Below are 20,681 nucleotides of genomic sequence, written 5' to 3' on the forward strand. Positions count from 1 at the left end.
TTCCAGGGTTTTGACACTCAAATTGGGACGAAATTCAGTATGATTCTTCCATACAAGACTGAGTGCCCGCTCACATGATGCGTTCGAATGAGGAATGACCAAGATTCCCTTCATCACTTTGCTCAAATTAGGATACTTCTTGGCACCAGTGCAGGGATCTGTGAGCTGTGAAATCCGATGCCACTGCTCATCCACTCTCACTGTCTCAGTAGCAATTGTAGCTATGGAGGCGTCTGCCTGGTAGTGAGCGAATTCACTCTCAAGACTGTCTATGTCACTATCACCGCCACTGAACAGACAGGGGAATTTCTTGATGAAAAACTCCACACAGTCAAACCCCACTTCTTGGTGTAGCTTAACATCCAGCACCTGAGCATGCTTGGCTAATTCATCATCTAGCGGCCAGGTTTTGAAGATGTAATTGCAGGCTTTCACATAATATGAGCGAACTGCACTGAAGAAACCTTGGATGTCTGACTCACTCAGAGTGAAGGTGGATTTCTTGAGACTCCTTTGTTCCCTTATATACAGTTTGGCATCGTTCCCAATCATGAGGTCCTCATCATTCTTCTGATGATTTCTGTCAGAGAAGGGTACATTTACCAGAGCAACCGATGACACCGATGGTTTCAAAAACCGTACGAAGATATCTTTCAGAAGACCATTCAATTCTCCATGCAGGAGATGAATACAGGGTTCGTCTCTTTGGAGCAGAAGATTCCCCTTCTCAAAAAGCTTGTTAGCATATCGAAGGAAGAAACAATAGAGTTTTGTTTGTGGAGACAAGAACATCCTGTTGACACGTTTTTCTCTAGATTCCTGCACAGTGTTTGAGGAAGATGCGCTTTTAGTTGTAGAACTCGTAGTACACTTAGCCGCAGGGCGATCACACTTGCGTTTACTGCCAGCAGAAGAGGTCAGACTCGTAGTACCAGATCCAATTTTACGTTTGAGGAGAGAGCTTGAGGTAGGTGCAGCCAAGGAAGAAGACCTCTGATTCGAAGGTTTTGCTGAGCTTCTATCAAGTGATTTGGCAAAAGCAGAACTTAACTTGGGTCCTTCTTTGCCTGTAGATGGGACTATCACAGTCTTTCTCGACTCTGAAGGGATCTGCTTTGTAGATGAACGTGATGAAGGGCCGGTGATGCTACCTGCTCTCAGCATTGGTTTTGGTGCTGTCCCTGCTGTCTTCTTCGCAGCAGATACTGCAGTGGTAGTGGTGAATGCTGCTCCACTAGTGCTTGATCCTGCAGTGCCAGTACTGGCAGTAGATACAGTGCCGTCCTTCTTGCTCGTTGTTAGAGTCTTGGCTACAGTTGGTTGCATTTTTCTTCGTACTTCTTCTTTGAAGAAGAGGCGAAGTGGCTCCCACTGTTCAATCAGCCTGTCTAGGCACTGACCAAGGGACAGCCACCTTGTTGCGACATGCTTCAGAATCTTGTGTGTCGGGGCATCACAGAGTTCTTGCAGTGCTTTCACTCCTTTGACGCGTTTACTACTTTTGTCCAAGTAGTAGTAAATATCGATGAGAAAGTCATCTAATTCAATGGGTAAGGCCTGAGCCGCCTTCTTGGCCGTATTGTGCATCATATGGCAAGGGCATCCCATGATGTAGCACTCTGGATTTTGTTTGTGGATATAAGCAGCGACTCCTTTGTGCTTGCCCACCATGACAGAGGCATTATCAGCACAAAAGGAAACACAATTTCCCCACGGAATTTTCCTGTCACTGAACTCATGATCAAGCAGTTTGAAAATGTTTTCTCCAGTGGAATCTTGTTTGCACGCAGGCAAACTTAGCAAACCTTGCTTCACAATCCCAGCACTGTTGTCATAGTACGAAATCAGGACAGGATATAGCTGGGCCTCACCACTGTCATTGCTACCGTCTGTAGCTAGGCTAAATGGAGCTAGTCTAGCAATATCGGCAATAGATGAAGCAGTAACATTTGACAACTCACCAATTACACTGGTCAACAACAAATTTGTTGTCTGCATTTTTAAGCTGATTTAGGACGAATCTGATGCGCTGAATCCAAAACTCACATTAGTTTTGTTCAATCAGGTCAAGTTTTTGAGATATGGCCACATGTCGTTTTTTACATTTTTGTTCACATGTACGCATGTGTGGAGCATTTTAGAAGAAGTTGGTGGGGGTAAAATATCATGTCAAATAATTGTTTTAATTGGAAATAATTATTTTAATGACAAGAAGTATTCAGGTACGATAGTTCTAGGTGATTATGTCGAAAAGGGATCAGTTTGAAGTCATAAAACCTCAAAATCTTCCAAAAATTGGTGAGGCAAAGCATAAAGTTCGTGGATCAAAACTAAAGTTAATGGGGCAGATTTTGTAATAATGTGATACAAAAAAGTTGTATTTCTTGAAATAACGAACTCTGAAGAATGTACAATACCTACATGCGCCAATTTATGACATGCGCTTCTGCTCAAGCTTGGAGTGCCACAGTACGAACCCAAAGATTGGAGACTGTTCATTGACAGCAGCAAGCGATCACTGAAATGTGTTCTGCTACACAACGGCAACCAGTTTGCCTCTGTACCCATCGCTCACTCGACTACACTGAAGGAGAAGTATGAAGCGGTGAAGTACGTGCTGGAGAAAATTGATTATGATCAGCATAAGTGGTTTATTTGTGTTGACCTGAAGATGGTGAACTTTTTGTTGGGACAACAGTCTGGCTTCACCAAGTACCCATGTTTTCTGTGCATGTGGGATAGTAGGGACCGTGCTCAGCATTACACGAAGAAGGACTGGCCTGTGCGGGAGGAATTGGTGCCATGCAAAGAAAGGAACGTCATCAACGACCCTCTGGTGGACAGAGACAGAATACTCTTCCCACCGCTGCACATCAAGCTCGGCTTAATCAAGCAGTTCACCAAGGCTCTGGACAAAGATGGTGACTGCTTCACTTACTTGTGCCAGGCTTTTCCAGGATTGACCATGGAGAAGTTGAAAGTTGGCATCTTTGATGGTTCTCAGATCCGTCAGCTCATCAGAGATCCAGAGTTCAAAAACTCAATGAACGAAGTGGAACTGGAAGCGTGGAAGACATTTGTTTTGGTAGTGAAGAACTTTCTTGGCAACAATAAGGCCAGAAACTACGCAGAACTTGTCAACAACATGCTGACTGCTTTCAGAAACCTGGGCTGCAACATGAGCATCAAGATGCACTACCTATTTTCACATATGAACCGGTTTCCTGAGAACCTGGGTTCAATGAGTGACGAGCAGGGGGAGAGATTCCATCAGGACATGAAGGAGATGGAGACCAGGTATCAGGGTCGCTGGGACGCAGTCATGATGGCTGACTACTGTTGGAATCTGAAGAGAGACCTCCCTGCCGCTGAACATTCCAGGAGTTCGAAGAAACGGAAGTTCAAGCCCTGAAGTTTGAACAGTGGTGACGCAACATGCAATTTACTTGTACTTACCTTTATCAATGCCCACCATTCAGATGACAGTAATCGATGTTTCTATCATGTAATCAATAAATGTTGTTGGCAAAACATTTTTTTCTTAAAAACATGTTTAGGATGATATGTGTTGACAAAAATCAGTTGATAATGCCACAAAAATGTAATTGATTTTGTCACAAGATCTGATTTTTTCAAATCAACTTAGCACAAAAACCTGACCTGATGGAGAGAAACGGATGCCATTTCCTGATTCAGCAGTGCCAGAATACCCTAATTCACTTGTAGAAATCTAGACAACATTCAGAAAGTAAAAAATTGTTGACCAGTGTTCTTTTTTTCTTCTTTGTTCTTGTTCTTTTATTTTTTTCTTTCTTTTTTCTTTTTTTTTTCTTGCTTTTTGTTCTTGTTTTTTTTTTGTTTTTTTTTTTGTTTTTTTTTTTGTTCTTGCACATCTTGCACATCTTGCAAGTTTTTGTTCTTGCACATCCATACTTTGAAGCAACTTTTGAATCTGGAAACATCTTTTGAAATAGAGGTCCAGCATGATCTGAGACTGATATGGGCAAGTTATGTTCCACAATAAATCCACTAAAGAGAAGTTCCACTCGGGTAACATCCTCTTCCTCGCTTGTCCCTTGTTTGGTGAAATAATTCAGAAGTGTACCGGTACTCGTGCTCGAAGATCTCTCCTTTGCAATGTCTGTGTGCCGTTTGCTTCCAACGTGCTTCCGAATATCATCGCGACCTCCGTGCTCAACTGAAATATCAACGCTGCATACTGTACAATACGCATGATGAATTCCTCTTTCAGACTTTCGAATACACGGGTATTGGAGACTGTATTCGGTCTTGTACTTCTGAGACCATTTCTTGGTCTTCGTAAGCTTCTTTTCTGCCATTTCGTAATCAACATCGAGGGCTTGAAGCATCGGTAACTTCGAAGTCGATGTTCCACAGCTGCAGCGCGACTCGTAGAACTCTAGCGGCTGTTAAATTAAACACCGCACGGTGGTCGCGACCGCCGGGCTGGTACGGGGCCCAGCTGCATGCAGTGAGCGTATCGCATGCATATACACTGTGCATACATACCGCATGCACTGTATTGCACACAAACCGCATGCACTAAATCTCAGTGCATGATCGCATAAGCGAGATCCAGACCCAATGTTTCGCTGCTCCTCATTTGAATTTGCAATTTTTTACGTACAATTTGGTAGCAGCGAACGTTATGGAGTTACCACACGCTATACGTAGCAGATGATGCTTTTCATTCAATTCTCATACTAGTACATTCTGATTAGTGAACAGTGCAAAAATATCAAAATTTCGGGAGGATAAGGATAGTGATCGTAAGGGCGGGAGTTTGGGTGAATTTTCGGAAGCCTCCCGATGAAATCGGGAGGGTTGGCATTGCTGCTATTTGCTTTCCCTATAGCTGCCTGGCACTGTGCTGCCTGCTTACCTCTCATATATATATATATATATATATATATATATATATATATATATATATATATATATATATATATATATATATATATATATATATATATATATATCTTACCACCCCCAGATCCTTCTCCTGTTTGACATGCTCCAAAATTACCCCTTGCATCCTGGAATCTCTTTTTATTGTTGTTTCCCATCCCCAACACCTTACACTTGCTCAGGTTAAATTCCATCTGCCAATCTATACAAGTATCAATACTTTTCTGAATCTGATCACCACCCCCTCAACTATCCACCTTACCTCCAAGCTTTGTGTCATCTGCAAATTTGGAAAGCTAACTTTTTACCCCACTATCCAAATCATTGATGTAAATAATGAATAGTAATGGTCCGAGTACTGATCCCTGAGGTACCCCACAAATTACATCCTTTCAGCAAGAAATCCTCCCACTTAGACACTTTTTGCTTCCCATTGAGCATTTCTCCAACTTTTCACACAATGCAATCTCTAATGTCTCTGTTCCCCACTGTTTTCTTCTTCCTCCTCACCCCCCCCCCTCCCAACGTGTTCTAAAAACCTGCTCCTCTGCTCTTGCTCACCCTCTCATTTGTTCAAGGTCATCTGCCATCTGGTTGGAAATCAGCAAACATTTACCGCTCTGCATAAAAAAGTCGCAAAAACAGATCCCTGCAACTACAGACCAATCAGCCTTCTCCGAATCATCAGCAAGGTTATGGAATCCATCATTGCTTCAGACATTAAATCCTTCCTCTTCCCCAATGGCTTGATTTCCGATCATCAATTTGGATTCAGACCAAGTCACTCTCCCCTGGATATGCTGATTCTGCTCTCCCAACAATGGATGGAGATCCTCAATGCCGGACATGAAATCAGAGCCGTATCCCAAGACATATCGCGTGCTTTTGACATGGTCTGGCACCCTGCCCTGCTCACTAAACTCTCTTCATATTGTATCCAAGGCCATCTCCACTCATGGCTCGCAGACTTCTTCTCCTGTCGCAGCCAACGTGCGGCCCTGAATGGAGTCCTCTCATCCCCTCATCCTGTCCAGGCTGGAGTTCCTCAAGGCAGCGTTCTGGGCCCTGTTCTTTTTTCTGGTTTTCATCAATGATCTCTCAGACTTTTTGGAAAATCCTCTATGTCTTTGCTGAAGACTCCACCCTCCGCCGTACTATCTGTCATCCCTCAGACCCCCCCCCCCCCACATCTACTTTCTCAACAGTTCTCTTGAAGAAGTCCTTTCATTAAAGCTTCTGGGCCTCACGAGCTGCCATGATCTTTCCTGGGAAGGACACATTTCCAACCTGGCCTCCAAAGCCAGTCGCCAACTGGGGATCCTCCGTCATGCAAAGCCTTTCTTTGGCATACCTGAGCTCCTGACCACTGACAAAGTTTTCATCCGAAGCCTGATTGAGTACTGTTCTCCCCTCTGGGCTGGTACTCCTACCTCTCACCTTTCTCGGATTCACGCTGTGAAAACCAAGGCATTTAGGACCATTGGTATTTCACGCGATGAGGCCGAGTCTTTGGGCCTCTCACTCTCTCACCTCAAGCAGGTCGGTGGTCTTTCTTTCTTCTACCGTCTCCTCTCCAGTCTCGCCCCCCCCCACTGTCTGCGATATGTCCCCCCCCCATGCTTCCGCAGGTCCGCCAACAACCCCCTTCTGGTAAAACTACCAAAATCACGAATCACTGTTCACCTTCACTCTTTCATTCCTCTTTTTTCCTGCCTTTTGAATAAACTCCCACACTCTCTTCAATCCCATTCTTCCCTCCAGGTCTTCAAAACAGCTGTTCACCACCACCTCTTATCAGCCACATCCAAATCTTCGATCTTTTCTACACCCGTTAATCCACCCCAAACCCACCTCCTTCAAATTCCCTGTCTTCCTTCCTGAAAGTTCCCTGTCGTGTAAGGTCCTGAAAGTCCCTGTAATATCCATCTTAAATACCCCGTGTTCCCTATCCCATCCCTCTCCCTTCCACAGATCTCATGTCTCTGTTCCCCACTGTTTTGTCCTTCCCTCTCCCGCCTCTCTTGTCTCCTGCCCCTCTTGTTGTGCGTTGTGTGTTAACTCTCATACTCGTCTCAACAATGTATACCAAAATAAATAAATAAAATAAAATGCAATACATGCATCAAAAAAAAGGCAAACGATGACATTTGGCTATTTTCATCATAGATGAATAACTACTTCTTATTCTTGTTACCAACACCACCGAAAGTAGACAGAGGTTGTGTTTGCATTATGGACGGATTCAGACAATATTTTGTGGACAGGTTAGTGTGTGACAAGGGCAAAGTGATCCGATTTTGGTGAAGACCCAGATCCGGATCCAATAATTTTTTAATTACCTCCACCACCGAAGGTGAAGCTGGTTATGTTTTCACCCCTTTTTGTCTGTTTGTTTGTTTGTGTATAAGATATCTCAAAAAGTTGTGCATAGATCTGGATGAAATTTTGTGGACAGGGTCGGTGTGTGACAAGGAGGAACTGATTCGATTTTGGTAAAGATCTGGATCCGACGACTAGAATTTTTAAAGTGATTGTTCACCATTGAGCAATCGGGCCAAAAACGATATATAGCACGATATCTCAAAAAGTTGTGGACAGATTTGGACGAAACTTAGTAGACACGTTGGGTGTGTCACAAGGACGAATTGATTTGATTTTGATGAAGATCTGAATCCGGATCTGAATAAGATAATCATTTAATTATTAAAAAGTGATTCTTCACCATTGAGAGATGGGGCCAAAAACGATATAGTACTGTGTAGCATGATATTTCAACAAGGATGAACGGATTCGATTTTGTTGAACATCTGGACACGGATCTGGATGCGAGAATTATTTAATTTTTAAAGTGATTCTTCACCCTTGATGGAGACACCAGAGTTCGTGTCGAAGCCACCCAATGCTCGCCTGTTTATACATTTATCGTTTTTTTTAGACTCGTCTAATAATTAATATTTTTTTATAAAGCATTGCAGTGAAGACTGAACCAAATAATTTTAAAGAAATATATGTATTGTATATTGTAATCAGTAACAAGAGCACGGGCACAATATACGCCCGAACAAGAAGGTATATACAGAATTGTGCTACGACATGGAAAACAGCATCCTGGTTGCCATGGCAACCGCTTTGGATGATAAACGTACGTCACGACACACCGTCTCCACAGTCTGTACCTATGTACCAGATATGAAACGTGAAAGTTGAAAACTTTGGGAGTTAGAGTGCGGACAGGAACGGACAGACAGACAGACGGACGGACGGACGACACATAATCCGCCCCAAAATATATATATATAAATATATATATATATATATATATATATATATATATATATATATATATATATATATATATATATATATATATATATATATATATATATGTATATATATATATATATATATATATATATATATATATATATATATATATATATATATATATATATATCGGGCGTATAAAAAATAGTGTGGTCGATAAAAACCATTAGAAAGGAAAAAATAACTTGCAACAAAAACTTTAACATTTTCACGCTCACGCCGGGGGTATCGCTATAGCTCTCTGTTCTTCAAACAGGCGAGCTAAAAATGCATTGGGCCCGATATGTTCTCGTGGATAAGGTATTACATGGCGGAGGTATGCACTCTACTGAGAGCCATTGTAGTTTTTGAAGTGAGTCTTCACCATTGAGAGATAAGGCCATAAACGAAATATAGAATGACATTTCAAAAGTTATGGACGGATTATGAAAAAACTTGGGGGATAAGTTGTGTAGGTGCCAAGAATAAGGCAATTAGATGTTGGTTCAGGTCCAGATGCAGATCCGGCCTATCAGTGAGATACAAAACGTACCCTGTTCAGTGTTCAGCCTGGTGGAGGTAAGCAGAATGCCATTCTAGTTACGTATGCAACACATGGCTGATAATAGCATCATTCACTGAGGGTGCAACTGTGCCGCTAACGCAACAACACACTTTGTAGGTTACAGCAGGAATTTGGAATTTGTTCACGATCCCGGCTATAGCTTGCCTACTCTTCACTAAGGACACCGAGGGATCTTTAACATCCACCGACTAATGTTGGCAGATGGGAATCCCGTTTAACATCCATCTGAAGGACAGCACACGCATTGATGCCTCGCCCTGCCTATGAAACACCAGGACGTTTGTAGCCTGGGCAAGATTTGAACCCAGGTGAGACGACTCGGAGGTGAATGTGCAAACCTTAAGGCCATCCTCCTAGCAGAGATTCCCTACGCTTAAAAACAAGATGTAGAAATCTGTAAAGCTCTTGTTAATCTTCACATATTCATTGCAGCAATGTCCACCCTTTAATATTTCATAACAGCATGAAGAAACGATCTCACCTTGTGGGATCTCGTGCACCTGACATTCATTTTATTATTCGTTCCCAAAAGCTCAGGACTTGACAAATGAGAATCATCTTGATGCTCATCCTCTTTCACTCCAACTATTGCCGATTCGTCTTCTTTTTCTTTTTCTGCTTCTTCATAGTGACCATTGCACCCATCTTTGCCAAGACCGGCTTCAACCACCGGCTCCTCATCTTGGTTTTCATTTTCAATTCCGGTTCCGATTCCACTTCCAATGCCATGGGAATCAAAACCTGCAATCATCAATGTTACACCAAATGGATACAAACCACTTCCAATATGCATTCATTTCCACAAAAACTAAATTTCAACTGAGTGCAAAATGACAAGTTTGGCCAGGTGTGGGACTCACTCCTCACAATATTCCGTCCACAGAGGTGTAGCGGTCCAGAACCAGATCGCAGCCTTAGAAGGATGGGCGGGTCCCATTCACACCCAGATAGAGAAATCTGAACAATGATAGCTGATTACCATCAGGCTAAACAACAATGACAAACTGCATCTGCTGGATTACAGTAGAAACAGACATTTGACAGTTATTGGAATCTGCGTGGAGTGGGGGAGTGGGACCTAGGGGTGCAAATTGTACCATGGTTGTGTAAGGTGGCCGAAGCACAGCTAAGACTGCAGAAAGAAGACTGCCATTCAGGGAAAATCCTTCAACTTCCACAACGTGCAATTCATCCATCGACATTTCATCTAAACAAACCTGATGAAGACATCACAAAGAACAAAGAATGTTATTTTAAATTTCCACAATTACAGAAAATAGACCACATTTTTGGGCTGGATTCAGAACCTCTGTGACAAGGTGGAAATTTATGAGGTGTATTGCTTATATTGTTACCATCCTATACTGTTATAGTAGGGTGGTCCAAAAAAGTCGAAAAAAATAGAATGTTGCTCCAAAAGCTTAAAATTATTCTAATATGATCCAATAACGCGCATAATTTTTTTAGCTTGATCAGAGGTGATTTAGAGGTCGCTCCATATGACGACTTTTAGTTTCATGACTTGAATAAATTAGGGTATGGTCAGGTACGATTACGGGTACTTCTGGATGTCCGAGGTGGAAATGGAGTGCATTTTCGAACTCTATGGGGTCGATTTACTCTAAGAAATGACTGCACTGACATTGAATTCACTACCATTTCGAAAATATGACCTAAAACAAAATTTATCATCACTGGAGTTGAGTAACTAATCCTACTAATTTCGATATTTTCTAATCTATAATTAATTTGTTGTCCGTCTAAACATTTCTTAGAGTAAATCGACCCCACTGAGTTTGAAAATGCAATCCTTTTTCACCGAGGAAGTTCAGAAGTGTACGGATTCGCATCTCACCATACCCTAATTTAATATAATAATAACTAAATAACTAACCAACATATCTTTTGTGAATCATTGAATCTAAAACACTGGATGTTGGGCCGGCTAGAAATAAGTTCAGGCGGGAGTGGAGACAGCAATAGAGGCGGAGATGATAGTGGTATTTGGTAAATGAGATGAAATATTCTAATAGTTTGTAATTCCATTGATTGAAAAATTAGGGTATGGTGAGATGCGAATCCGTACACTTCTGAACTTCCTAGGTGAAAATGGACTGCATTTTCGAACTCAGTGCGGTCGATTTACTATAAGAAATGTTTAGACGGACCACAAATTAATTATAGATTAGAAAATATTGAAATGAGTAGGATTAGTTACTCAACTCCAGTGATGATAAATCTTGTTTTAGGTAATATTTTCGAAATGGTAGTGAATTCAATGTCGGTGCAGTCATTTCTTAGAGTAAATCGACCCCATAGAGTTCAAAAATGCACTCCATTTCCACCTCGGACATCCAGAAGTACCCGTAATCGTACCTGACCATACCCAAATTTATTCAAGTCATGAAAGTAAAAGTCGTCATATGGAGCGACCTCTAAATCACCTCCGACCAACTTAAATTTTTTTATGCGCGTTATCGAATCATAGTGGAATAATTTAAGGCTTGTGGAGACTTCTGAATTTTTTATATTTTTTTTTTCTGTTTTTGGACCACCCTACTGTTATAGGATTGCTACCTCCACCACCGAAGGTGGACAGAGGTTATCTTTTCACCCGTTTAAGAAATTGAAAATTCACAGGTATATTGGTTGGTCTGGTCTGTTATTCTGTTCATCTGTCAATCACCTACAGGTCACATTTTTACTCCAATTATTCAGAAACAACCATCTGATAAACGTTGTCACAAGCTAGAAGGCTATTATTTTTGAGAATAATAGGTCAAAGGTCAAGGTCACATAAATCATCAATTTCCATCAGATTCATTTTTCTTTTGCATGCACAGTCGAGACTCGTGGAAGAGCTAGAACGAGTGGAGTCAGTAGACTGAAAGGATCAGGAGAGAGAGAGAGGGGGTGTGGGGGGACCAACAACAGAGCCGAAGGCCAAAACAGAGGGAGGTGGGCAAACAATGAGTGCAAGAAGGAATGTGTGGCAGGAGAGGACGCATGGGGTGGACAAGATGGATACAGAAGGAAACTCTCAGGAAGTAAAAAAAAGAACCGAGAAATTTTGAAGGAGTAGAGGGGTTACCAAGGATATAAAAGACTGTGGTTTTGGATTGGTGACAATCTCAGATGTGGTGAACAGCTATCTTGAAGACCTGGAAGGAGGAATGAGATTTAAGATGCAGAAGTTGGTTCCCCAGAAAGGAAAAAAAAAAAAAAGAACAAATGAGTGGAGGTGAGCAGTGATCCTGGATTAAGGTACATTCACCAGGAGGGGCTTGAGAGTAGACTGTGTGTATCCTGCTGAAACCTTGGGGGGGAGGGGGGGACAAAGCACAGAAAGAGCAGAGGGTGCAAGACTAGAAAGCAAGCTGTAGAAGACAGAGACCACCAAACTGTCTGCGATGGCGAAGTGATAGGCCCATAGACTCAGCTTCATTGTGGGGGATTTCAATAATCTTAAAGGCCTTATTACTCCCCACTGCGACTCATCCATTCACCGCCTACCCTTTGTCCTCCCTATCCGACCCTTTCCCCTCGCTCTTCTGCAATCTCCTACACAGTCAATAAATTTCCTCCCCCCCCTTTTCCTTAACAATGTGGATGTCAAACATCTGAGGACTTCACCCTAACCTGACCACCTGGAAGAGTGGAACATATGACATCAACACATACCAGGAGGTAGGTACAGTAGGTTTTAACTTTGAACCCTCAGTACGAGAGCAACGTTCAAGCAATCGAGTTTTTCTTTGTCCTCGGGACTGTTTTTAAAGCAATTGCAAATTGGTTATTTTATTTGAATCGGGTGTGCTTTAGAAAGCCTGTGCCGATGACCGACACAGCGATCCACGATAGTCATATCGGCCTGTGCCAGTTACCAGTACGGCGAACCACAAATAAATGAAAAAAAAAACAATCCAAGTGAGCAACCCGAGACAATGGGGAAGTACGGTTCATTATTGCTTATAATGTGTTTGTTTGTTTGTTTGTATATATATATATCTTCTTGCAAAATGTGCACAGACTACATTTTTTTTTTGCAAGTAAAGTGTAATCTCCACCCACCCAGATGCTATGTGTTCTGCTAGTTTGAACAGAATTTGAATATTGGGTCACTGAATTGGTAAACCAATCAAAACCGAAAATCATATTGTTTATTTGGATGTTTAAAGTATCTTGCTATGCACAATATTTTTCTTGTTTGTTTCTTTGTCTGGCTCTGAGCAGGATATCTCAAAAAGTTATGGATGAATTCGGATGAAACATGGTGGACAGGTAGGGTGTGGGACAAGGATGAATGGATTAGCTTTTTTTTGGTGGTGATCCAAATCCGGACACGAAAATATTATATTTTTGAAGCGATTCTTCACAATTGCGAGATATAATAGGGCCCAAACGAATATGTATGTATATATATATATATATGATATTTCAAAAATTTGTTGATGGGTTATGACAAAATTTGGTGGATGTGTTGGCTGAGTGACAAGAATAAGCTTATTAGATTTTTATGCCTGGTGTTGGCTTAATGGTTAGGGTGGTGGGCTTGGGATCCTAGGACCCTGAGTTCAAATCCCCCTCAGCTGTTGAATTAATACCAGGTGGGGTTGACTCTGCCTGTCATCCTTCCAGGGTCAGCAAAATGAGTGCCAGCTTGCTAATATCCTGTGGCGGAGTGGTGACCCGTCCAGGATTGTGCCCAATAGCCAAGGAGACTGCTTAAGTAGCACCAACGCTCTGCACAGAGTATGGTCCCGATGGATGGATGGATGGACTAGATTTTGGTTAAAGTCTGGATGCAGATCCAGCCCATAAGTGGTATGCGCTCTACTGAGTGCCATTCTAGTTTTACTTGTTACACTTGAAAGTGATGAAGTCGATGTCCAATTATTCCTTTGCACTGCCTTTTTTTAGAAAATCCTTGGTGGGGGGGGGCCGGGGGGGAATCAGTGTGATGAGCGGAAACGCATACCTTCGCCAGTCTGAACAGTTTACAATTCGCTTCCCAATGATGGGATGGGCTGGATCTGTATCCGGACAAACCAAAATCCATTTGGATTGTTCTTCTCAACTCATCCACCAAGTTTTGTCAAAACCCATCCCAAACTTTTTGAAACATCATGCTACTCATCAGCGGGATGGATAGTAATGATGTAAAGTATGAATGGGTGGAAACCCAAAATTTCAAGCAAAAAAACATTTTGAGAAATTTAATGAAAACTCCCACCTACTTAAGGACACATGCAGCAGGGTTGAATTATGACACCCTTGGGCCCTGGGAACTGCATCTGTAAAGCCTCCACCCTCCCCCCTTGTATTGACAAAATAAAAAAAATCCAAATATCAAAAAAGCCAAATTTATTGAAATTCCAATTAAATCAGGTGGTGGTACATCATTTCTGTGATAAATGCTGTCAGAAGTTTGTTTATTGTTGGTAGACATGTTATTGGATGATATTTGAGAAGTAATTGGGTTTCTTCTGATTTTGGGATGAGGAAGGTGTTGCCCTCTGTGAGCCATTCATCCATTCAAAGTTAAAAACTGCCTCTCCGGGATTTCATGACAGCAAACTGGGAAATAATTACACAATAATAATTCATGATGAAATCTCAAGTTCTAAATATTTAAATACATTAATCCTTGTTTATTTACAAAATATACACATTACAGCTGAACGATGTAAACGTTTGTAAAAGTAAAAGCTATTGGTTGTTAAAATGACGTCTATTTGCCAATGTTGGGCCAATGTTTGAAATTTCTTGTGAAAGCAATGACGTCGCCAGCCGATGGTGGGCCGACAGGCCGCCGGACAAAATCATGTTGGCCCAACGTTGGCGTGTTAGTGAGGTTATCACACATTTACCACTTTCCTATATTATAAGGGCGGTTGCTCACCATGAATGTGTTCTATACCCCCACCAGAACCGTCGTGGTCCACTGCCAGTGATTCTGTAAATCACTTCGAGCCTTAGACCGGACTGAGTTTTGATGAAATCGGTAAAAACTAAAAACTGGGGTTGAAGTGGAATGGGGGAGGAATGACGGAACCCTCATGAGATTGAAGGGAGATGTGAGAAGTGGGAGAGTGAAGTTGTTTTGTGAATGGACCTTCAGTCCTTCACCACCTTTGCAGTGAAAATAAGTAATAATTAATTACAACCTATGGTGAGGAAATGCTTCATTATTACATTTACCGAATGCATTGCACACTTAGAGGCCGTCCAATTATCACGTACGCAAATATTGCTGAAATACGAAGGCATTTCCAGGAGAGAGGTGAGAGGAGAGAGGGACTTCGTCAGGGTGGAAATTCAAAATCACAATTGTATTGAGATATTATCGAACCAGCGAACGATTCACACATTCATTAAATGGTGAAACTGTTAATGCCGAACCCATGAATGAGTTTACATGTGGACAGAGACCAGCTTCATATAGGTAGAAACTCAAAATCATAATTGTATTGATAAATTGATGAATCCTCCCACCCACCTTTGAATACCCGTTGGGACTCCAATGGGTTCCCCAGAAAGTTCGGCAGGGCTAGCCCCAAAACTGAGGGAGTAGTTCAGGGATGGACAGACAGACACTCCTGCTTTATTACCTCCGCCACCGAAGGTGAAGGAGGTTAGGATTTCACCCCTTTCTGTCTGTCTGTGTACAGGATATCTCAAAACGTTATGGGCTGATCCGGATGAAATTTTGTGGACGGGTTGGGTGTGTGACATCGACGAACTGATTAGATTTTGGTGAAGATCCCGATCCCGATCCGACTACTAGAATTTTTAAAGTGATTCTTCACTATTGAGAGATAGGGCCAAAATGATATAGTACTGTGTAGCATGATATTTCAAAAATGTATTGGGCCTGATATGTTCTGGTGGATCAGTTATACGCTCTACCGAGTGCCCTTCAAGTTAAATAAAGATATCACTTTAGCCATATCTCTCAATTGTAAGGAATCATTTTAAAAATTCTAGTATTTGTATCTAGATCCGGATCCTCACCAAAAATCAAATCAATTCGTCCTCGTTAGACACCCAACCTGTCCACCAAGTTTTGGCTGAATCCATCCGTAACTTTTTGAGCCATCCTGCTCAGACAGACAAACAAACAGGTGTGAAAAACAGAACCTCCGTCCATCTTCGGTGGTGGAGATAATGAGAAATCGATCGTTATCTGTCGAGTTTGTCTAGATACATTACAATCTCAAACACCTGCCTGCAGCTTCAATGTCAAAGGCTCACGCTGACCTCCATTATGCAAACTGAAGCCTGTTCACAAACTGAATGGGTATGAATAAATTTTTTTTTTAAATGAAGCTGGACTTCCGTCCCGTCACAGAACTTCCAACACGTCATGGGATTTCCGTCCAATCACAAACGTTCAAATTGGATTATTTGGCCAAGGCCGGGCAAAGCGAGGTGAAGGCCGTTTATTCCTGATATGTGAAATACCCTGCAACCGATGCCTACAGGAAACAAACTTTTTGGAATGCCGGCCTCATTTTCCATTCAATCATCATGAAACTTTGTTTAAAAATTATCCATGGGTATGCGCTCCGATGTTGAAAGTTTTGTGTCAACTACTCAAGCAGTTGTGGAGAAAACGAATTTAAAAGTGAATAAAGGTGAAAAAGTGAGGGCCTCGGCCGATGTTCCATAACATGGTCAAGGATGGTTGTGGATGCCTATTACTAGTTATCAAATCATATCAATCATTGATAGTTGCTGAAGACTTAGAAAACTCGAACCTTTAAAAAGAGGATGAAAGGTTTTCAGTTCAAAACGTGACGGGACGGAAAGCCATAGGGGTGGTGACCTCCCCAGTGCCATTACTCAGGGTGAAAGGTCATAATATTCAATCATTATGTCGTGCAAGGTTTTATATATATATATATATATATATATATATATATATATATATATATATGTATGTATATATGTATATATGTATGTATGTATGTATGTATGTATGTATGTATGTATGTGTGTGTGTGTGTGTGTGTGTGTGTGTGTGTGTGTGTGTGTGTGTGTGTGTGTGTGTGTGTGTGTGTGTGTGTGTGTGTGTGTCGATATGCAGGACGTTTTGATTACAGTACACCAGAAAGAGCAACATTCATGTTTCCATCCCATCACAACAAAATCTGCCCATTTATGAAGAAAAACACCTCCAAAGTACAGCTTACAAGCTTAACTCTGAAATCCTCCTCATGACGACATCCCACCCCCATTATATTATCTAATCATGCATACATCACATTCCAGTCACCACTTTTAAATTTTGATAACAGTGTTCACAAGTTTTGCATCCAACCCTTTTGCAGTGTCAATGGATCAAGGTTGAACTGAGGGGGTCTAAGACCCTAAGCTAAATGGACCCCCCCAACTAAAGACTATGACAGAACGAACCCCAAACCACCTTTTATTTATACACAGCTGGCAATATGGTTGCTTACCCAGCTGGAAGGTACTTTAAGTTACACTGGATTGACCTGTTTGATCACAAGCAAACAAGTTATGAAAAGACTCCGAATCACTCCGATGTTCCTACTCATCAAGTGCAAGTACATACCGTGTTAATTATCAACTGGTGTTCCAATGCATACTCCTCCTTGTGCACAGTAAACTCTTTATTTTCAGTGGTAAGACAGCAACCTGAAAAACAGGACAAACGTGTGCAGTCTACACCCACCATACTAAAACAAGTTATAAAAACAAAACAAACTGGAAAAAACAGTTGCATAATAACCTTCAGGCTGAACATGCTTTTCCCAAAGCATTATTACCTCTGTCACCGAAGGTGGATGAAGGTTATATTTTCACCCCTGTTTGTCTTTTTGTCTGTCTATGAGCAGGATAGCTCAAAAGGTTATGGAAGATCCAGATACTAGAATTTTAAAAGTGATTCTTCACAATTGAGAGACAGGGCCGAAACGACATTTCAAAAAGTGGTGGATGAGTTGGTTAAAGTGACAAGAACAAGCCGATTCGATTTTCGTTCAGGTCCGGATGCAGATCCGGCCTATCAGTGGGACACAAAACGTAAACTGGTCAGCCTGGTGGAAGTATGTGCTCCACCGAATGTGTTCTAGTTACAAGATGGTTCCTTAATTAAGGGCTTGCAAGATGGCCTCGGCCCTAGAGGTATGCGCAATCACCTCCGAGCTATCCAGCCTTCGCTCAAATCTTGACAAAGCTATAAACAAACTCTAACCATGGTGTTTAAGGTGTGCTTCATCCATAGGTTAGAGAAGTGTTTCTCAACCGGGGTTCCCTGGAACCCTAGGGTTCCGCGAGAAACAGCAATAAATCGGCTAATGTATTTTTGAGTAGTTTTTGTTTTATTTAATATCCGTAATTTTACTATACACGTACGGCATATTGTTGGAAACTCCTTGGTTATTATAATAGAGGCTTCGACCTCTTATATTATTTACAATTATAACAACCATAGGGAATGTATTTAACGATGTCTATATGGCGCCAGTGTGAAACCGCCCTCACTGGTTAGTGGACGTCCTGTACGCGGCGGATTCGTGTATCATTGAGTGACTCAAGTACGGGACGCATGCACAGTATCCATCTATCTTCTCTGTGCTTCCCAGCGCGAAGTCTGTCTCTGTCTGTCTCTGTGTGTGTCTCTCTGTGTGTCTCTCTCTGTGTGTCTCTCTCTGTGTGTCTCTCTCTGTGTGTCTCTCTCTGTGTGTCTCTCTCTGTGTGTCTCTCTCTGTGTGTCTCTCTCTGTGTGTCTCTCTCCTCTCTCTCTCCTCTCTCTCTCCTCTCTCTCTCCTCTCTCTCTCCTCTCTCTCTCCTCTCTCTCTCTCTCTCTCTCTCTCTCTCTCTCTCTCTCTCTCTCTCTCTCCTCTCTCTCTCCTCTCTCTCTCTCTCTCTCTCTCTCTCTCCTCTCTCTCCTCTCTCTCTCTCTCTCTCTCCTCTCTCTCTTCTCTCTCTCTCCTCTCTCTCTCCTCTCTCTCTTCTCTCTCTCTCTCTCTCTCTCTCTCTCTCTCTCTCTCTCTCTCTCTCTCTCTCTCTCTCTCTCTCTCTCTCTCTCTCTCAGTTCTTCTGTTTACCTTTATTGCTTCAGCTTTATTTGTTTAAGTTTTGTTGATCAAGTTACATGAGGTGTGTTTTTTAATTGTCAAACAGACTCGGGGTTGACAAACACTTTCAAAAATGACGTTTTTTAATTGACCAAGCAGCACAACCCAATTACAAAGCAAGCAGATTGGCCCAATTCAATCAGATTTTTTTTAGTGGTTTTAAACATGTGTTCGAACAGTGAATCGCGGAAACTTGCGAGAAACGACCTCGTTATGTATATTGGTTGTTTATGTATATTTTTTGTGTTTACAGATTTTTTTTTGTGAATTAAAACCTTGGCGTGAGGTCTCATAAACGAGCAGTATGCTTTTTTTTCATTGCCAATAAATTTGACAAAAAGGGGATCTTTTTTCCTTAAAGCAGGTATCCGAAAAAAAATATTATATTTACCACGTGAACTACGATAAAAACATAAAAGAGCTAGATATTAATAATGGTATATAATAATTTTTATGCAGGGGTTCCCTGAGACATGAAAACTATTTCATGGTTTCCACAAGGGTAAAAAGGTTGAGAAACCATGGGTTAGATGGTAAGCAGGACGACCCACCTGAAGTCCTGGTCGTTGAAGATACCACGATGTCCTTCATGAAGAGTAGGCGAGTTATTGTTGGTTTCCTGAACCAATTATAAATTTCCACCTTAATCACCTCCAGTTGAACACCATATCATGACAGCTGCTTTGTGACAATAATGTTACTCGGATGTCTCCACAAAGTAGAAGTAGTAGTACTTCTTGTTATGGAGGTCATACAGTATTAAAAGATGATTCCCACGCTCATGAGGTTAAGTGACCGAATCGTTTTTTGCTCAAAAGGCCCCATCCTTTAGCAGGTTATCCATCATGTTGAGTGCATTCAAATGTGAAGAAAAGGTCCTCGACAACCTTGATACCATTTCTACAAGTGGGCCAGAAGGCATCGGTACTTAGTCATCAAGAACTTCCCATCTGCTTCGCCAGATCAAGTGGTACTCCAAATGACTTCACTATGGGATAAATGTAAAGCTGATTAATTCCGAAAAATAGAAACACGTGTCCAAGAATGATGGCTTCACGATGAGTGTTTGTACTGTTTAGTTAAAAACAATCTTAACGAGAACGGCACTCAGTGGAGCACATAACTCCGCCAGACTGAACAGTTTACGTTTTGGATCCACGGAGAGGCTGATCTGCATCCAGACCATAACCAATTAATTTAATCGGCTCGTTCTTGTCACCGACGCAACTCGTCCACTAAGTTTTTTTCATAACCCGTACAAAAGTTTTTGACATATCATGCTATCTATCGTTTTTAGCTGTATCTCTCAATAATGAAGAATCACTTTAAAAATTCTAGTATCCGGATCCGGATCTTCACCAAAATCGAATCAATTCATCCTTGACACACACCCAATGTGTCCACAAACTTCGATCTGACTCCGTCCATATCTTAGATATCGTGCTCACATACAAACGGGTGAATACATAACCTTCATCCACCTTAGGTGGCGGAAGTAAAACTGGGGAAATCCTGCATTACGTGATATTTTCTGCAGATAATCTTCACTGGCCTTGCAGGTTTGGTATAACGTCAACCAAGGAACCGCCACGAAGTGCCGCACTCACCCCAAGTGTACGAACGAATGTTCTGGTACATCTCATCATCAATAATACTTCCATTCATTTTCGAACGTATCTGTCGAAACAATTCACAAACAGATCATGGTTAGAATTTGAATCCAATGTCATCGATCAAAACTGAACCCACAACAC

At 41.7% G+C, this 20,681-nt stretch overlaps 2 protein-coding genes across 4 annotated transcripts in view; one reads left to right on the forward strand and one right to left on the reverse strand.

The window, feature by feature from the left end:
* The window catches only part of LOC147033327 (tripartite motif-containing protein 14-like), an 87,320-nt gene extending 83,857 nt beyond the window's left edge, over positions 1-3,463 (forward strand). The window contains exon 14 of one of the 2 annotated variants that reach the window (XR_015055533.1): positions 2,456-3,463. The gene's annotated coding sequence lies outside the window, so the exon portion shown is untranslated. The remainder of the gene's footprint in view (positions 1-2,455) is intronic. The other variant, XR_015055535.1, reaches the window with a different exon arrangement.
* The window catches only part of LOC147033329 (nucleophosmin-like), a 29,965-nt gene that overhangs the window by 2,043 nt on the left and 7,241 nt on the right, over positions 1-20,681 (reverse strand). For both annotated transcript variants that reach the window (XM_085871558.1, XM_085871557.1), the window contains exons 2-6: positions 20,535-20,604; positions 17,400-17,482; positions 9,916-10,035; positions 9,679-9,775; positions 9,300-9,559 (exon numbers count right to left, since the gene is read on the reverse strand). In XM_085871558.1, the coding sequence (XP_085727684.1) occupies positions 9,300-9,559; positions 9,679-9,775; positions 9,916-10,035; positions 17,400-17,482; positions 20,535-20,592 (618 nt within the window). In that variant the 5' untranslated portion in view covers positions 20,593-20,604. The remainder of the gene's footprint in view (positions 1-9,299; positions 9,560-9,678; positions 9,776-9,915; positions 10,036-17,399; positions 17,483-20,534; positions 20,605-20,681) is intronic.

The sequence above is a fragment of the Eptatretus burgeri genome, chromosome 2 (assembly GCF_056783735.1).
Source record: "Eptatretus burgeri isolate ZD-2024b chromosome 2, Ebu_testis_v1, whole genome shotgun sequence".
Taxonomy (NCBI): Eukaryota; Metazoa; Chordata; class Myxini; order Myxiniformes; family Myxinidae; genus Eptatretus; species Eptatretus burgeri.